This window comes from Abramis brama, assembly GCF_963993115.1.
Source record: "Abramis brama genome assembly, chromosome: 13".
Taxonomy (NCBI): Eukaryota; Metazoa; Chordata; class Actinopteri; order Cypriniformes; family Leuciscidae; genus Abramis; species Abramis brama.
Window position 1 is genome coordinate 380006 of NC_139975.1, and position 18099 is coordinate 398104.

The 18099-nt window shown below is 42.4% G+C and overlaps 1 protein-coding gene across 1 annotated transcript; it reads left to right on the forward strand.

The window, feature by feature from the left end:
- Positions 1-344: 344 nt before the first annotated feature.
- On the forward strand, positions 345-13325 carry otop1 (otopetrin 1; the record flags this gene model as incomplete). The annotated part of the gene is made up of 6 exons (XM_084133888.1): positions 345-714; positions 799-935; positions 2972-3030; positions 3218-3348; positions 10821-11695; positions 12889-13325. 6 exons carry the CDS (start codon positions 345-347, stop codon positions 13057-13059), a joined length of 1743 nt encoding a protein of 580 aa, XP_083990014.1. The 3' UTR covers positions 13060-13325.
- Between the last annotated feature and the right edge of the window lie 4774 nt (positions 13326-18099).

Sequence of the window (18099 nt, forward strand, 5' to 3'; positions counted from 1 at the left end):
TATAAAGAGCCTTTGACCAGTGAAATCCGAGATCCTAAAAGCTTCGCTTGAGCCACAGAGACCGAGGAAAAGCTCACTGGAGCTTCACATCTCACGGAGAAATGACTCGCCTGCCAGAGCGCGCGGAGAACCGGTGAGCAGCGCGCGCGTTAGGACGAACGCACGGTGAAGTTTGCGCGTTCTTGGCATCGCTTGGCTCACAGATGAATGAAACTCAATCCGTGTTAATCTGCTGCTCTTTCTGGGAGGTATATAGCGCGATTACCCGCGCGATGGACGCGCACTGAGCATGTCTGCCGTTCCGCGAGCTTCCGAAAGCGTTCCCACAACGTTCAACCTGCACCATGGTAGAGAACAGCCTGGACATCATGTGTCTGAACAAATACGGCCCCAGTTCCTCCTCATCATCATCCTCAGACGCAGAAAAGAAACTTTTCTCCAAGCTCAAGGTGAGTTTGACCAAGAAGTACCCGCAGAAGAACGCGCAGACCCTGAGCGCGCAGTACGGCACGAACCTGCTGCTGATCGGCTTGTCCGTGATGCTCGCGCTCGCGCACCACGGGCCCGCGGTGAGAGAGGAACACCTGCTGACCTTCATCACGGTGCTCATGCTCGTGCAGCTCGTGTGGATGATCTGCTATATGATCCGGAGGGAGCGCGAGCGCAGCCCGGTGCCGGAGAGAGACGCGCACGCGGGCACGAGCTGGATCCGAGGTGAACCAACCAACCAACCGGCTCGTTTACTGAACGCTTGGCTCTGTGAGCGTGAGAATGATTTATGTGCTGTTTGCTTGTCAGGGGGGCTGACGATGCTGGCGTTACTGTCGCTCATCATGGACGCGTTCCGCATCGGATATTTCGTCGGGTATCATTCCTGCATCTCCGCCGTGCTCGGGGTCTATCCCATCGTCCACGCGCTGCACACCATATCCCAGGTGAGAACGCGCATGTGTCACGCGCTCATGTTTGATTTTGTAACGCAAAGTTGTGATGCTGAAACATTTTTCCCCGGGTTTATAAAGTGACTTAAACGTCACACTCATCCGCATACATAAGGATTGCGTGAGATAAAAACAAATTAAACATTCAGCTCTGGTCAAAAATATCAATGGAAATAAAAGAAAGTCGGTAATCTCTTCTCCTGTCACTTCTATTACTGACACTCTACGCACATGCGCAGTTGTCATTGTACCTCAAATTACCATAAATGCACAATGTGACCATTACAATTTGTCCAAAGCTGCTTCACGTGAGTAATGTTGCAAAGTTCTTCAGTTATGAAGTGATTCAACTTTAGATGAAAGCAGAAGGTGTACAATGCTGGGGAAAGTTACTTTGAAAAGTAGTGTGTTACAATATTGTGTTACTCCCTTAAAAAGTAACTAATTGCATTGCTTAGTTACTTATTTTAGAAAAGTAATGCGTTAAAGTTACGTTACTTTTGTGTTACTTTTTTCCTAACTTTTTTCTAACAAATTTATATTTGTGGGCAAAAGTAAAGACCCTTTCACACCAAAAGTTAAATAATAATCCTCAGGCTGAAGGAAATGCAGATTCACTCCTGTACAGTAGAGGTAGAGAAGAGTACAGTAGTGTACAGTAGAGAAGAGTACAGCACAGTAGAGAATACAGTAGTGTACAGTAGTGAAGAGTAAAGTACAGTAGAGAAGAATACAGTAGTGTACAGTAGTGAAGAGTACAGTAGAGAAGAGTACAGTAGAGTTAGAGTAGAGTACAGTAGTGAAGAGTACAGTAGTGAAGAGTACAGTAGAGAAGAGTACAGTAGTGTACAGTAGAGAAGAGTACAGTGCAGTAGAGAATACAGTAGTGTACAGTAGTGAAGAGTAAAGTACAGTAGAGAAGAATACAGTAGTGTACAGTAGTGAAGAGTACAGTAGAGAAGAGTACAGTAGAGTTAGAGTAGAGTACAGTAGTGAAGAGTACAGTAGAGAAGAGTACAGCAGAGTTAGAGTAGAGTACAGTAGAGTTAGAGTAGAGTACAGTAGAGAGTACAGTAGAGAAGAGTACAGCACAGTAGAGAATACAGTAGAGTACAGTAGAGAAGTGTACAATAGTGTTCTGTAAAGTACAGTAGAGTACAGTAGCGAAGAGTACAGTAGAGAAGAGTAGAGTACAGTGGAGAAGAGTACAGTAGAGTAGAGTACAGTAGTGTACAGTGTAGAAGAGTACAGTAGAGAAGAGTAGAGTACAGTAGAGTAGAGTACAGTAGAGAAGAGTACAGTAGAGAAGAGTACAATAGAGAAGAGTACGGTACAGTAGAGAAGAGTACGGTACAGTAGAGAAGAGTACGGTACAGTAGAGAAGAGTACGGTACAGTAGAGAAGAGTACAGTAGAGAAGAGTACGGTACAGTAGAGAAGAGTACAGTAGTGTACAGTAGATGGCGACGCTCAAACAAACCTTTCTGCTGCTGCTGTTCTGGATAACAGAAAAAGAGGATGCAGGAGAAGAAAGTTTAACACTTACTGTAAACAAAAAATCTACATTCATTTTTGCTTATGGTTTAACTGAATCATTGAAGATCAGAAGCAAGTACATTGGTCAATAAAGTGAGATTAAAATGCATAAAAATGTATGTTTTATTTAACATATTTAGTTATGGAGGTTTGCATAGTATTCTGATTATGCATTTCACTGATTTGATTCATTTTGAGGAATATTGAATCTTTTTTTTTGTGCGATGAGTAAATGCACGCTCACATTTAGTCTAGAACTGCAATAACCGTCATGTTTACACACACACACACACACACACACACACACACACCCCGCCTCTGCACTGGGACAGGAGAGCTGTCAGTCAAAAAATGGGAAAACAAAGTAACTTGCATTACTTATTTGAAAAAGTGACTTTTCCCAACACTGACTCATTATCCCGCTTCAGTTCAAGAACAGTGTGAATGTGGCAAAGATGAACTACACTGATGTTGATGTGTGTTTGCTCTGATCAGGTGCATTTCCTCTGGTTCCACATCAAAGACGTCATCAAGAAATACGAGACCTTCGAAAGGTACAGACGCGCTTCCTCCTGCTTTTATTCAGAACGCCTGGGACTCAGTGCTGGAGAAGATCAGATGCATGAGAAGTTTCTCAGTACATGCCTTTAGAAATGTCTAGATTACAAGACATTGTGTAGAAGGATTTAACTCCACACTCGTGTGTGTGTGTGTGTGTGTGTGTGTGTGTGTGTTGAGCAGGTTCGGAGTGATTCATGCCGTCTTCACGAACCTGTTGCTCTGGTGTAATGGAGTGATGTCAGAAGCCGAACATTTCCTCAACAACCATCGGAGACGCTTAACAGCACTGGGATACGACAATAGCTCTACAGGTGTGTGTGTGTGTGTGTGTGTGTGAGTGAGAGAGTGTTTGCGTGTTTGTGTGTGTGTGTGTGTGTGTGTTTTTGACTGCTCACTTTGGGAGGAGTCTGAGCTCTTTTCCGCTATATAGTCTCTCTCATTCTCTCTGTGTGTGTCTCTCTCTCCTTCTCTCTGTGTGTCTCTCTCTCTCTCTCTCTCTCTCTCTCTCTGTGTGTCTCTCTCTCTCTCTCTCTCTCTCTCTCTCTCTCCCGCTCTCTCTGTGTCTCTCTCTCTCTCTGTGTCTCTCTCTCTCTCTGTGTCTCTCTCTCTCTCTCTCTCTGGATTAGATTAGATGGATTAGACCTCTAGATGGCGTCAGAGAGTCACAGAACATTCATTCAGAACAGAGTCCGTTTGTAAATCTAAGTTAAAAACATCCCTCTTTTCACAGGCTTACAACTGTCCTTGATTTTAATGTTGAATTAGTTTTCGATGTAAACTCCCTGCACTTTTGTCTTGTTTCCAGTCCAAATATCAAACATTTCTTAAATCAAGATGCATTTATTAGATGAGTAAAAAAGATATTATGTCCTGTTTTCCGGGCGAAATAATCAACATTAGGGGCCCTATCTCGCACCCAGCGCAATTGACTTTGTACACGACGCATGTGTCATTCCTATTTTGCACAGCGGACTTTTCCCTCCACAGACGCACGTCGGTAAATTAGGGAATGAACTTGCGCTCCCGGGGCGGTTCAGCGAAGAGAGGAGGCGTGTTCCGGCGCAAACGTTCCCTGGTGCTATTTTGCAGTTCCAGAAAACAATTCCGTTATTCAGATGCTGTTTTAAGGGCACATGCTTGGCCATAATGTAGTGTGAGCACAACGCACACACACTTTGCTTCTCTCACAGTCACAGCCGTTGACATTTTTGCAAACCATACATTATTACAAGGAACAATATTCCACACGAGGGAAATCATTGCGGTGTCCATGAAGATGTGAAAAATAGGCATAAATCTAGCTTACACATTTACCAAGATTATCATACGCCTGTTTAACCGAAGCTAATTTGGGTGTGTTTCTCCATCCCCAATGTCACTTCTCTGTGTTTTACGGCCCTGACGAGAACGTCGGTCTCCTCGGCTGTGAACTGCTCCTGGCGTGCGTCTGGCAAATCCGCCGTTATAATAGCAATCCGCCGTGGAACAAGCGCGCCTGCTCTTAAAGGGAATGTGAGAATGTTACGATCAGGCACACTAACCGCAACATAAAATGACTGCAACGTCAGTTGGACTCGTTTTGTCTAGGGGTTTATTAAACAAAGAATAAATAAATTGCCAACAAAACAGAAAATGGGAGATCAACTACAACAGAAGAAACGATGCAGGAAGGTCAATCATTGGCGTGGTTGCCAGAACACAGATCTCCTCTCTGTACGGAGTGCCTGAGGTTTTAAAGGGTGTCTCTCCGCCCACCCGTCACCGATCACACCTGCACACAATAACCAATTAAAACATACTGCAGAGCAGCCAAACATTAGACAAGGAAACAGAGCCACCACAAGTAGTGGAGGGACGTAACATACCCTCACACCAAAATGGATGGAAAGGTGCTTTGGTGCCTGTCAGAGACCTATCAGAGACTGTCAGTCTCCATAATCATAATATAAAATGACAAAGACAACACATAATACCGTACACAAACACCCCACCAATAGAGACGTGTGTGACAATCTCAAAACTCAAACTTACTTTAGAAATGAAGGGAATTTTGAAAAAGGGAAGGGAAAGATATATTATGAGCTGCTTGAAATACACTGTAAAAAATAATACATTGATTTTATTAATATCTAATTAATAAAAATGAGGCAACAGATTACAAGCAATATTATTAATTAAATTTAACAAATTAGAATTGAGTAATAATTAATCAAATTAATTCCTTAAAAGTTAACCATTTAAAATGAGTAAAATGTACAAAATATCTTTTATTGCCAACATTGAAGACACCTGGTGTTAACAAGCAGAATCACTGAAGGAGAAAACCATAATTAAAGTCACCATTGTGGAGATCAGTGTGTGTTTTAGTTGGGCTCTTGACCTTAAATTATTAACTTTAAGTTTTGTTCGGCTGCTGTACATGAGTTATAACAGCCAGATGAACAAAGAGAAAAGGTGATGTAATGGCGTTGGTTGTGATTTAACATAATCATTATTTCACAATCATTAGACCTGAATCACTGAACCTCATATAGAGTCCAGTTTATGAGTTAAATTAACTTTATTAATTACAGCAGTATAATATTTTAGCCTTTTCAATGAAATCCAAATGATCAAAATCAATAATAAAAAATAAATAAATATGTATGTTTTTTTTGTTTGTTTGTTTTTTGGCACAAACACATCATGATTTTGCGTATGAATCTCAGCAATGGTGACGAACAGATCACCTCTGAACATAAGCTCATTATTTATTCATGCAGCAATGCATGATGGGAGCCATGAATGAGTTTTGATTGGTGGAACCCAGAATGCACTGCAACATGCTTTATAAATGTCACCATTGTTGAGATTCACAGGCTGATTATTGATGTCTGTGTGTCTCCCTTTTATGTAAGAGAAACTTTTTAGAAATTATTTGCCTTACATTGTAAAAGTTAAAAATATTATGCTGTACAAGGACAGTGCTGCTATAATTAATAAAGTAATTAATAAAGTAAACCTAACTCATAAATTGGATTCTATATGAGTTCAGTGATTCAGGTCAAATGATTGTGAAATAATGATTATGTTAAACACAACCAACGCCATTACATCACCTTTTCTCTTTGTTCAATTGGCTGTTATAACTCATGTACAGCAGCCAAACAAAACTTAAAGTTAATAAGTTTAAGGTCAAGAGCCCAACTAAAACACACACTGATCTCCACAATGGTGACTTTAATTATGGTTTTCTCCTTCAGCGATTCTGCTTGTTAACACCAGGTGTCTTCAATGTTGGCAATAAAATATATTTTGTAAATTTTACTCATTTTAAATGGTTAACTTTTAAGGAATTCATTTGATTAATTATTACTCAATTCTAATTTGTTAAATTTAATTAATAATATTGCTTGTAATCTGTTGCCTCATTTTTATTAATTAGATATCAATAAAATCAATGTATTCTTTTTTACAGTGTAATAGTAACGTTTTTACAAGGTAAAGGAACTTTAACACTAAACTGTGGGGAAGGGGAAAAAACAAACTTTATAGCTACAATAGAACCAGAATTGAAATCATGAGGAAGATCAAACGTATTTTAGCCCTGAGGCATAGGTGGGGAATAGAGGTGAAGCACCCATATTCATATCAGTCAGCACCCGGTGTTGGACTTCTCCTTGGGCTGGCAGACCTGGAATGACAGTCTTTCTTGTGACTGATCGAACGAGACCGAGATCTGGATGCACTACGTTCCCTCTGTCTGGAACCAGGTCCTGAACTGGAACAACACTCTCCCCACACCGGTAACAGCGGTCATTGTGGTCAAACTGCCTGTGGCTGGGACGGCCATAACGGGACTTTCTTGACATACCAGTAGACAGCTCAACTCTGACAGGGGCTCCACAAAGCACCTTTCCATCCATCCCCCTTACGGCCTCCTCTGCATCTCTGGCATCCTCATACTCCATGAAGGCGAAACCTGGAGGTTTCCGGGCGACCCATACACTCCGCAATGGTCCATAGCAACTAAAGGCCCGTGCCAGCTCACCTTTGGCTGCACCATTGCCAAGGCCACCTACATATACCTTACAGTTGGGAGCATGAGAGGAACTTCGGGATCAATAAGACCTCTTGCACTGGGTGACTCGACGTCCTCGGTTCCACACATTACAATCTGCCAAATCATTGCCCAAAATAAAGGACACGCCAGGAATGGGCAGAGACTCACAAACACCAACCGCAACGCTGCCTGTGACAACACTAGATTTTAAAATAATTTGATGAAGTGGAACAACAGTAAAGCCCATCTCAAAGCCACGAACTAATACACTAGTGCCTTTTTTCATTGTTTCAGACAAAGGCAAAACCCCTTTCAAAATGAATGATTGTGCAGCACCGGTGTCACGCAAAACGCGTACGGGAATGAGATCACCATCATCAGACAACGACACAAAACCATCACTAAGAAAAGGTTCATAGCCGGTCTTCACGTTGCTTGAAAATTCAAGACAGGGCGAAGCAAAATATGGAGACGCTTCAATCAACCCAAAGCCTTTCGCAGCTTGTTTTTCTTTTAGCACTGGACAGTCTGCCACCAAATGCCCAGGCTTCTTACAATAGAAACAAGCCTGCTCTGGACTACTGGAACAATGGACCGCAGCATAACTGGGCTTTGGAGATGAACCTACAGGCGTATATCTATCTTTGAAGATACGGTGGGTCAAAACAAATTCATCTGCCAGGACAGCAGCTTCATGCAAAGAATCAACTTTATGTTCATTAAGGTAAGTAGCTACGACATCGGGCAAGCAGTTTTTAAATTCCTCCACAAGAATTAAAGCTCGCAACTTTGCCTGGCTATCCACCTCACTTGACGAACACCATCGATCAAACAAAGCCTCTTTCTCACAAGCAAACTCGATATAAGTCTGATGCTCGGTTTTCTCACATCTGCGAAAGCGCTGTCGGTAAGCTTCTGGGACTAGTTGGTAACATCTAAGAATAGCTGCCTTAACCACACCGTAATCTTTACTTTGCTCAAGTGACAGTGAAGAATACACTTCTTGTGCCCTACCCGTTAAAACTGACTGAATTAACAAAGTCCATACTTCTTTCGGCCAACTTAAAGTTGATGCAATTTTCTCAAAATGCGGAAAATATTTTTCCACGTCTCTCTCAAGGAACGGTGGTACAAGCCTAATGTTTTTGCACACGTCAAAAGACCCGGTGTGAACGAGATCAATATTTTCCTGTCTAGCTTTTAAATCTAAGCGTTTCATTTCCAACTCGTTCTCAGAGACTCTTAAACGCAACACTTCTCTCTCATTGTCTAACTCCCTCTCCCGAATAGAAAGCTCTTTCAACCGGATAGAATCTCTCATATCAACGGGAGGCAGAACCCTCTTCTCAACCAAAACTGGTAGCAGAGCAGTTTTAATGCTGTGTTTGAGGCGTTTTTCGGAAGCAGACAACTCAATTCCATAATAAGTAGCCAATTCCAAAAGTTGCTCTTTTTTAAGAGTATTAAACACCTCTACAGAAGGGTCTTCAGCAAACTCCTGAGCTATAGACATGATTAATATAACAATCTAAAGTATACAAAATACTACAAAAAAAAAAAAAAAAAAACTCTTTTCACAAAATGAACAAAGTCTCCAAAATGACCACAAAACTTTAACATAACAACCACGCCACACTACTGACAAGTTGAGGAAAAGTTAGACACACGAATGGGGCTAAAACCCCAAAAATCTCTGCAGCCAACAAAAGTCTAAACTCAACCTCAGCCTGTTTAACACCACTTTATGCAGTGCACTATTAAATCACTAAAGCGACATACCAAACAAGCGAGTACCAAAAGACTGGGAGACTCACTGCACCCCAATCCCTACTTACCTACCAAAAAACTAAACTTAGCCTCACTAGTCTTCAGTGGATCCCCTACCCGGTGTACATTAAACGTTAAGCTCGTGAGGACGTAGCAGACCGATTGCGCAGTCTACCACAACCCCCGAAACGTACCGACTAAGGATACCACCAAAAATAATGAAACTAAAATAATAAAGTGGCAAACTCCGTGTCTGCCCGATGACTTCCTTATTGAGGTGCACGCTCCTCTACCCAAAATATACATATATGGTACTCACCAACAAAAAGTCGCTCACAAAAACATTACTTCCTACTTAATTCAATCCCGGACGAGCCCCCAAATGTTACGATCAGGCACACTAACCGCAACATAAAATGACTGCAACGTCAGTTGGACTCGTTTTGTCTAGGGGTTTATTAAACAAAGAATAAATAAATTGCCAACAAAACAGAAAATGGGAGATCAACTACAACAGAAGAAACGATGCAGGAAGGTCAATCATTGGCGTGGTAGCCAGAACACAGATCTCCTCTCTGTACGGAGTGCCTGAGGTTTTAAAGGGTGTCTCTCCGCCCACCCGTCACCGATCACATCTGCACACAATAACCAATTAAAACATACTGCAGAGCAGCCAAACATTAGACAAGGAAACAGAGCCACCACAAGTAGTGGAGGGACGTAACAGATGACGCTCTGATTGGTTTATTTCACGTTACGCCCAAACCACACCTATGAGTAATGAAGCGACTTCAGACCAACACATTTTAGATTAGCGTCGGGTGCAAGAGTCATTTATCCCGCCGGTATAATAGCAACAGCGCCCAAGATTAAGTTAATTGAGTTTCAGATCGTTAAAACAGGGCCCTAAGTGAGTTGATGCTTAAAAAAAAACAAAATTATCTGCCAATGGGGTAATAGGTTACAAGATTGTTTTTCTTACCCCATTGGCAGATTATTTTGCTTGTTTTAAGCAAAAATTCACTTTATTTTGATTAATTTCCCCAGAAAACAAGACTTAATATCTTATGTCATTTAGTACTTTACTAAATCTTGAATATCTTTATCTTGATTTAAGAAATGTTTGATATTTGGACTGGAAACCAGACAAAAATACTGAGTAAGAAAAGCATTTTTTTGCAGTGTGTATCATTTGTTTTGCGGTCTTTCTTGTTTTCAGATATTTATACTTTTGTACAGCACAATAGCCAATGTTGCTTTTATTGACCTATCAGGGGACGGGAGGAGGCTTTAGGTTGGGGGTGCTGGGGTTTTTGGGTTAGACTATAAAAGACTATAAAACTCATCAAAACTTCACAACAAGCGTATCAGTGAGAACATTCGTTTAAACAGCACACACACACACACACACACAAACACACACACGCACACACACACACACCTGAACTTGACTGCAAATCACATTTTTGACATTATTGATACTGCTTTTAATCGTAATGCAACGGACCGGTCTACGGGACATAAATTAAGCCTTTAAATAAAAGGGTCATTGGGCTGTTTACACTGTCATTTACAACAAAAGAGCGTTCACAGCGACAGGAAATAGAAATGAACACAAAAAACCTGCCTAGTGTCTGCCTTACACAACACTCGCGCTCAGGAGTCGAGCGGCTGCAGACCAATCATTTCTACACACACACTTTCACAATATGATGTAATACTCTGCGCGTATGTTTTAAAAATCATACTTTAACATATAAATAACACTTTTTAAATAGCCCACTTAAAGTTTATTACAAATAAATTAGTAAATGCTAAAAGTGAATAGATGTAAATGAACAAAAATTTGCGTTGTATTTACAATCCTGTGAAAACAGCACCCCCACTCCAGTGCGCTAAATAAAGTTGATTGATTGATTGATTATCTTATTGATTAGCTGACGTGTGTGTATGTGTGTGTGTGTGTGTCCGCAGTGGACGTGGAGCCTCACTGTAACTGCACCACCAGCGTCTGCTCCATGTTCTCCACCAGCCTCTACTATCTCTACCCCTTCAACATCGAGTACCACATCTTCGTGTCGGCCATGTTGTTCGTGATGTGGAAGAACATCGGGCGAACGCTAGACCGGCACAGCAACCGCAAGCGTCCCAGCACGCGCAGTCCGGGTCTTCTGATCGGGGCGCTCGCGGGCCTGCTAGCGCTGGCTAGCTCCGTCACGGTTCTGGTGGTGTACCTCATCCACGTGGAGAAGTTGGAGGAGACGCGCGAGGCCGCCATCTCCATGTTCTACTGCTACGGCGTGGTGATGCTAGCCTGCATGTGTGGCGCTAGCGGCATGGGGCTGCTGGTGTACCGGCTGGAGGACTGTCCCATGGACACGGGATCGAACCCGTCGCGCACGCTGGACACGGAGCTGCTGCTGGGCTCGTCGCTGGGCTCGTGGCTAATGTCCTGGTGTAGCGTGGTAGCGGCCGCGGCGGTGACAGGGCGTAGCAGCTTCCACTGGACCTGCCTAGCGTACTCGCTTCTGCTGGTTCTGGAGAAGTGCATGCAGAACTTGTTCATCGTGGAGTCGCTGTACCGGCGAAGCCGAGAGGACGAGCCGGCTCCACCCGAGATCTTCTCCGTCACGCCGCCGTACGACGGCATCGTGAACCGTGGCTACGAGACGCAGGATAAACGCTGCGCTGCTCTGGAGGCTAGCGAGGCTAGCGAGAACAGGCAGGGGTTCGGGAGGAAGAACGGGGACGCCACGGTTCCTGTGGGAAACCGGCTCAACGTGACGACCGGGAGGAAGAGGCAGATCCTGAAGAACATCACCATCTTCCTCTTTATGTGCAACGTCTCGGTAAGCGTTTACACCGCATAAATAATCATGCTGTAGTATAGCATAAAAAGTCAAAATGATGACAAACTAAATCTGAATTATGAGATAAAAAGTCAAAATGGTGACATTAAGTCATAATTATGAGATTAAAAAGTCAAAATATTATTTATTTTTTAATTATTCGACTTTAATCTCAGGATTTTTGATTTAGTATATCAGTTTCGACTCATAATTTTTATAATATATCATACTTAAAAAAAAAATAATCTCAATTATGATTTAGTATAATTATGACCTTTTATCTCAATGACTTATGACTTAATTTGTCATAATTTTGACTTTTATCTCATAATTATGATTGTCATAATTTTGACTTTTTTCATAATTATGAATTATGATTGTCATAATTTTGACTTTATCTCATAATTATAACTTAGTATGTCATAATTTTGACTTCATTTCATAAATATGATTGTCATAATTTTGACTAGGCTATCATAATTATTATTTAGCATGTGATAATTTTGACTTATCTCATAATTATGATTGTAATAATTTTGACTTTTTATCTGATAATAATAACTTAGTATGTCATAATTTTGACTTTGTATCTTTGTCATAATTTTGACTTTTTATCTCATAATTATAACTTAGTATGTCATCATTTTGACTTTATCTCCTAATTATAACTTAGCATGTAATAATTTTGACATCTCATAATTATGATTGTCATAATTTTGACTTTTTATCTTATAATTATAACTTAGCATGTAATAATTTTGACTTATCTCATAATTATGATTGTCATAATTTTGACTTTTTATCTGATAATTATAACTTAGTATGTCACAATTTTGACTTTATCTCATAATTATAACTTAGTATAATTATAACTTAGTATGTCATAATTTTGACTTTTTATCTGATAATTATAACTTAGTATGTCATAATTTTGACTTTTTATTTCATAATTATGACTTAAACAAGACTCAATATCTGGTAATTTTGTTTCTCCAGTAAATGTATCTTTATTTAAGAATGTTTAGATGTTTGTGCTGGAAAACGAGACAGAAACTCTGAGGAAGAAGAGCGTGGTATTTTCAGTGCAGTAAGAACATTCCGCTAAACATCTTCAGAAAGAAACTCATAGATGTTTGAGGAAGCGGGTAAATGACGAGATCCAGGTTTGATCTGTGGTTTTGTCTCTGGTTCAGCTGTGGATTCTCCCGGCCTTCGGCTGCCGGCCGCAGTACGAGAGTGTTCCGGAGACCGAGACGTTCGGGTTCGGCGTGTGGACCACGGTTCTGAACGTGGCCATTCCCATGAGCCTCTTCTACCGCATGCACTCCGTGGCCTCGCTCTTCGAGGTCTTCAGGAAGGTCTGAGGACCAGTCATGTGACCAGTCAGAGCGGGAACCATCCGATCATGTGACTCCTCAGAGCGGGAAACTTTCGGACTTTATCTGGTGCTCAAACACTGTACATATACATACACACACACACACACACAAACACACCATCAGTCTGCGTTCATAATGAGTGATCGTGTGTGTCGATCTGATCAAGTTCTCATGGATTTGATTGGCTCTCTCAATAACTAGACGTTCTCAGGCCTGAAGATTCTCACACACTCCTCAATGTTTACAGACCACGTCTCGAGTCCAACACTGTTCTCTTATATCCAGTTCTCTGGTGGGATTTAATCCTGAATGTTTTTAGTACACTGTCCAGTTGGAAAATCCTTGAATCTATCAGGCCATTGACCTCGAATCTAGTGCATTTTGTACTTTATCTTTCAATCTTTTTTGTAGTTGGTCTTGCCCATAATTCAGTTTTCACGTTCTGTATTTCCTTTATAGAGTCTGTTATAGATAAAACATTCAGTGAGACGTGAAACACATGATCATTGACACAGGAATCACATCACAGACTGAGTTTAACTCGTCATATTTCATCATTTCTTCAGATGATGTCATTGTGTAGCTCATGTGTCGTGCGGGAAAACGCGTGTATATCGTGGGAACGGACTGTTAATTCATATGTCGTGTGCGAGACTCTATTCAACATGTATTATCTGTCACATATAGCCCACGTTTTGAAACATGTTATGAATGTATATCGTCTGTTTTACTCTTGGTTCTTGCACTCGTGTGTTTGTGAAGATGTGTGTGACTGTGAAGATGTGTGTGACTGTGAGAGAACGACGCCTTGAAACGCTCCTGTATGAGAGAGAAATAAGGTTTTATTCGTGTCTTTGTGGATTTAATGTCACTCACACTCTCTAACACACACACACACAGACACAGACACACACACCAAAGGATTTGTTCTGAAAGCTTCTCTTGAATGTGATTATGGAAAGTTCTCAGTTGGAAGAAGTTCTTCAGTCTGAGCAGAAACTATGTTTCACTGTTGATGATCAGCAGATACTAAACGATTTTATCATCAACCTTTTTATCTTCTTTTTAAACACGCCTCCAAACACACTGAAACGCCTCCACACACACACTAAAACGCCTCCACACACACACTGAAACGCCTCCAAACACACACTGAAACGCCTCCAAACACACACTGAAACGCCTCCACACACACACTGAAACGCCTCCACACACACACTGAAACGCCTCCAAACACACACTGAAACACACACTGAAACGCCTCCAAACACACACTGAAACGCCTCCACACACACACTGAAACACACACTGAAACGCCTCCAAACACACACTGAAACGCCTCCACACACACACTGAAACGCCTCCAAACACACACTGAAACACACACTGAATCGCCTCCAAACACACACTGAAACATACACCGAATCGCCTCCAAACACACACTGAAACACACACTGAAACGCCTCCACAAACACACACTGAAACGCCTCCAAACACACACTGAATCGCCTCCAAACACACTGAAACACACACTGAAACGCCTCCACAAACACACACTGAAACACACACTGAATCGCCTCCACAAACACACACTGAAACACACACTGAATCGCCTCCAAACACACTGAAACACACACTGAAACGCCTCCACAAACACAAACTGAAACACACTGAAACGCCTCCACAAACACACACTGAAACACACACTGAATCGCCTCCAAACACACACTGAAACACACACTGAATCGCCTCCAAACACACACTGAAACACACACTGAAACGCCTCCAGAAACACACACTGAAACGCCTCCAAACACACACTGAATCGCCTCCAAACACACTGAAAGACACACTGAAACGCCTCCACAAACACAAACTGAAACACACTGAAACGCCTCCAAACACACACTGAAACACACACTGAATCGCCTCCAAACACACACTGAAACACACACTGAAACGCCTCCAAACACACACCGAAACGCCTCCAAACACACACTGAAACACACACTGAATCGCCTCCAAACACACTGAAACGCCTCCAAACACACACTGAAACACACACTGAATCGCCTCCAAACACACTGAAACACACTGAAACTCCTCCAAACACACACTGAAACACACAATGAAACACACACTGAAACGCCTCCACACACACAATGAAACACACACTGAAACGCCTCCACAAACACACACTGAATCGCCTCCACAAACACACACTGAAACACACACTGAATCGCTTCCAAACACACTGAAACACACACTGAAACGCCTCCACAAACACACACTGAAACACACTGAAACGCCTCCACAAACACACACTGAAACACACACTGAATCGCCTCCAAACACACACTGAAACGCCTCCAAACACACACTGAAACGCCTCCACAAACACACACTGAAACACACACTGAATCGCCTCCAAACACACACTGAAACGCCTCCAAACACACACCGAAACGCCTCCAAACACACACTGAAACACACACTGAATCACCTCCAAACACACACTGAAACGCCTCCAAACACACACTGAAACACACACCGAAACGCCTCCAAACACACACTGAAACGCCTCCAAACACACACTGAAACACACACCGAAACGCCTCCAAACACACACTGAAACACACACCGAAACGCCTCCAAACACACACTGAAACGCCTCCAAACACACACTGAAACACACACCGAAACGCCTCCAAACACACACTGAAACACACACCGAAACGCCTCCAAACACACACTGAAACGCCTCCAAACACACACTGAAACGCCTCCAAACACACACTGAAACGCCTCCAAACACACACCGAAACGCCTCCAAACACACACTGAAACACACACTGAATCGCCTCCAAACACACTGAAACACACACTGAAACGCCTCCACAAACACACACTGAAACACACACTGAATCGCCTCCAAACACACACTGAAACGCCTCCAAACACACACCGAAACGCCTCCAAACACACACTGAAACACACTGAATCACCTCCAAACACACACTGAAACGCCTCCAAACACACACTGAAACACACACCGAAACGCCTCCAAACACACACTGAAACGCCTCCAAACACACACTGAAACACACACCGAAACGCCTCCAAACACACACTGAAACACACACTGAATCGCCTCCAAACACACACTGAAACGCCTCCAAACACACACTGAAACACACACTGAATCGCCTCCAAACACACACTGAATCGCCTCCAAACACACTGAAACACACACCGAAACGCCTCCAAACACACTGAAACACACACTGAAACGCCTCCACAAACACACACTGAAACGCCTCCAAACACACACTGAAACACACAATGAAACACACACTGAAACGCCTCCACACACACACTGAAACGCCTCCACACACACACTGAAACACACAATGAAACACACACTGAAACGCCTCCACACACACACTGAAACGCCTCCACACACACACTGAAACACACAATGAAACACACACTGAAACGCCTCCACACACACACTGAAACGCACACTGAAACGCCTCCACACACACTGAAACACACTGAAACACACTGAAACGCCTCCACACACACACTGAAACACACAATGAAACACACCGAAACGCACACTGAAACGCACACTGAAACGCCTCCACACACACACTGAAACACACAATGAAACACACCGAAATGCACACTGAAACACACACTGAAACGCCTCCACACACACACTGAAACGCCTCCACAAACACACTGAAACGCCTCCACAAACACACTGAAACGCCTCCACACACACACTGAAACGCCTCCACAAACACACTGAAACGCCTCCACACACACACTGAAACGCCTCCACAAACACACACTGAAACGCCTCCACACACACACTGAAACGCCTCCACAAACACACTGAAACGCCTCCACACACACACTGAAACGCCTCCACAAACACACTGAAACGCCTCCACACACACACTGAAACGCCTCCACACACACACTGAAACGCCTCCACAAACACACTGAAACGCCTCCACACACACACTGAAACGCCTCCACAAACACACTGAAACGCCTCCACACACACACTGAAACGCACACTGCAAGATCTTTATGCACTTTTAAATGAGTGTGTGTTTATGTTAAATCAGTGTGTGTTTATGTTAAATCAGTGTGTGTTTATGTTAAATCAGTGTGTTTGTCAAATCAGTGTGTGTTTATGTTAAATAAATCTAATATTCTGAAGTAAACAGTGGCTTCAGAGTTTCTGTCAAACATGAAATCAACCTGATGTTTCTTTAACGCTCGACTCTGGCGTGTGTACTGAGCTGAAGTGTGTGTGTGTGTGTGTGTGTGTGTTTCAACACTCCAGGGATTGTGATTATTCCCGGGATCGTCATCTTTCTCTGCGTCAGATCTTTGAAGCTTCATAATGAAGTCAGATCTAAACATTTCTTCAGACTGCGAGTTATTAAAGCGTCAGATTCAGTCTCTCGCTGAAACACTCAGTCCTGTAAGCGTTGTGTTCTACGTGTAGAAATGACATTAAAGATGATTGAAAATCTGCTGGACAATCACAGGCCAGTTTTACTAGCATTTATGGCGTCTGTTAAGCATATGTGATAGTATAAGTGGCGAAGCCATGTTAAATAGTCTACGCAGTGACGTCATTAAAGCGTGCGTGTCTGCGTGCACTGTGTATGTTATGAGCATGCACAAAATAAAATCTGTTGTAGTGAGTTCCCAGAGGAAAGAGACGATGGTGGTCTATCTGATTTTTCTCCCGTGAATAAGTTAATCATTTTGGTGACTGTGAAAGACTGCTGCAGAAATGTCTAACGCTACAGCATCTCATGTTGTTTCCAATCTACAGTTTTATGCAAATGCTTGGACATCCCTGATCATTATCATAATTTCAGTTTATAATCTTTAGAAGCGGCAACTTCAACTGGATATAATTTATAACTAAGAAACAGTAAGATTTCAGTTCTGAAATAACATTTATTATAATCAACAGAAACAACACCAAAAACAGAC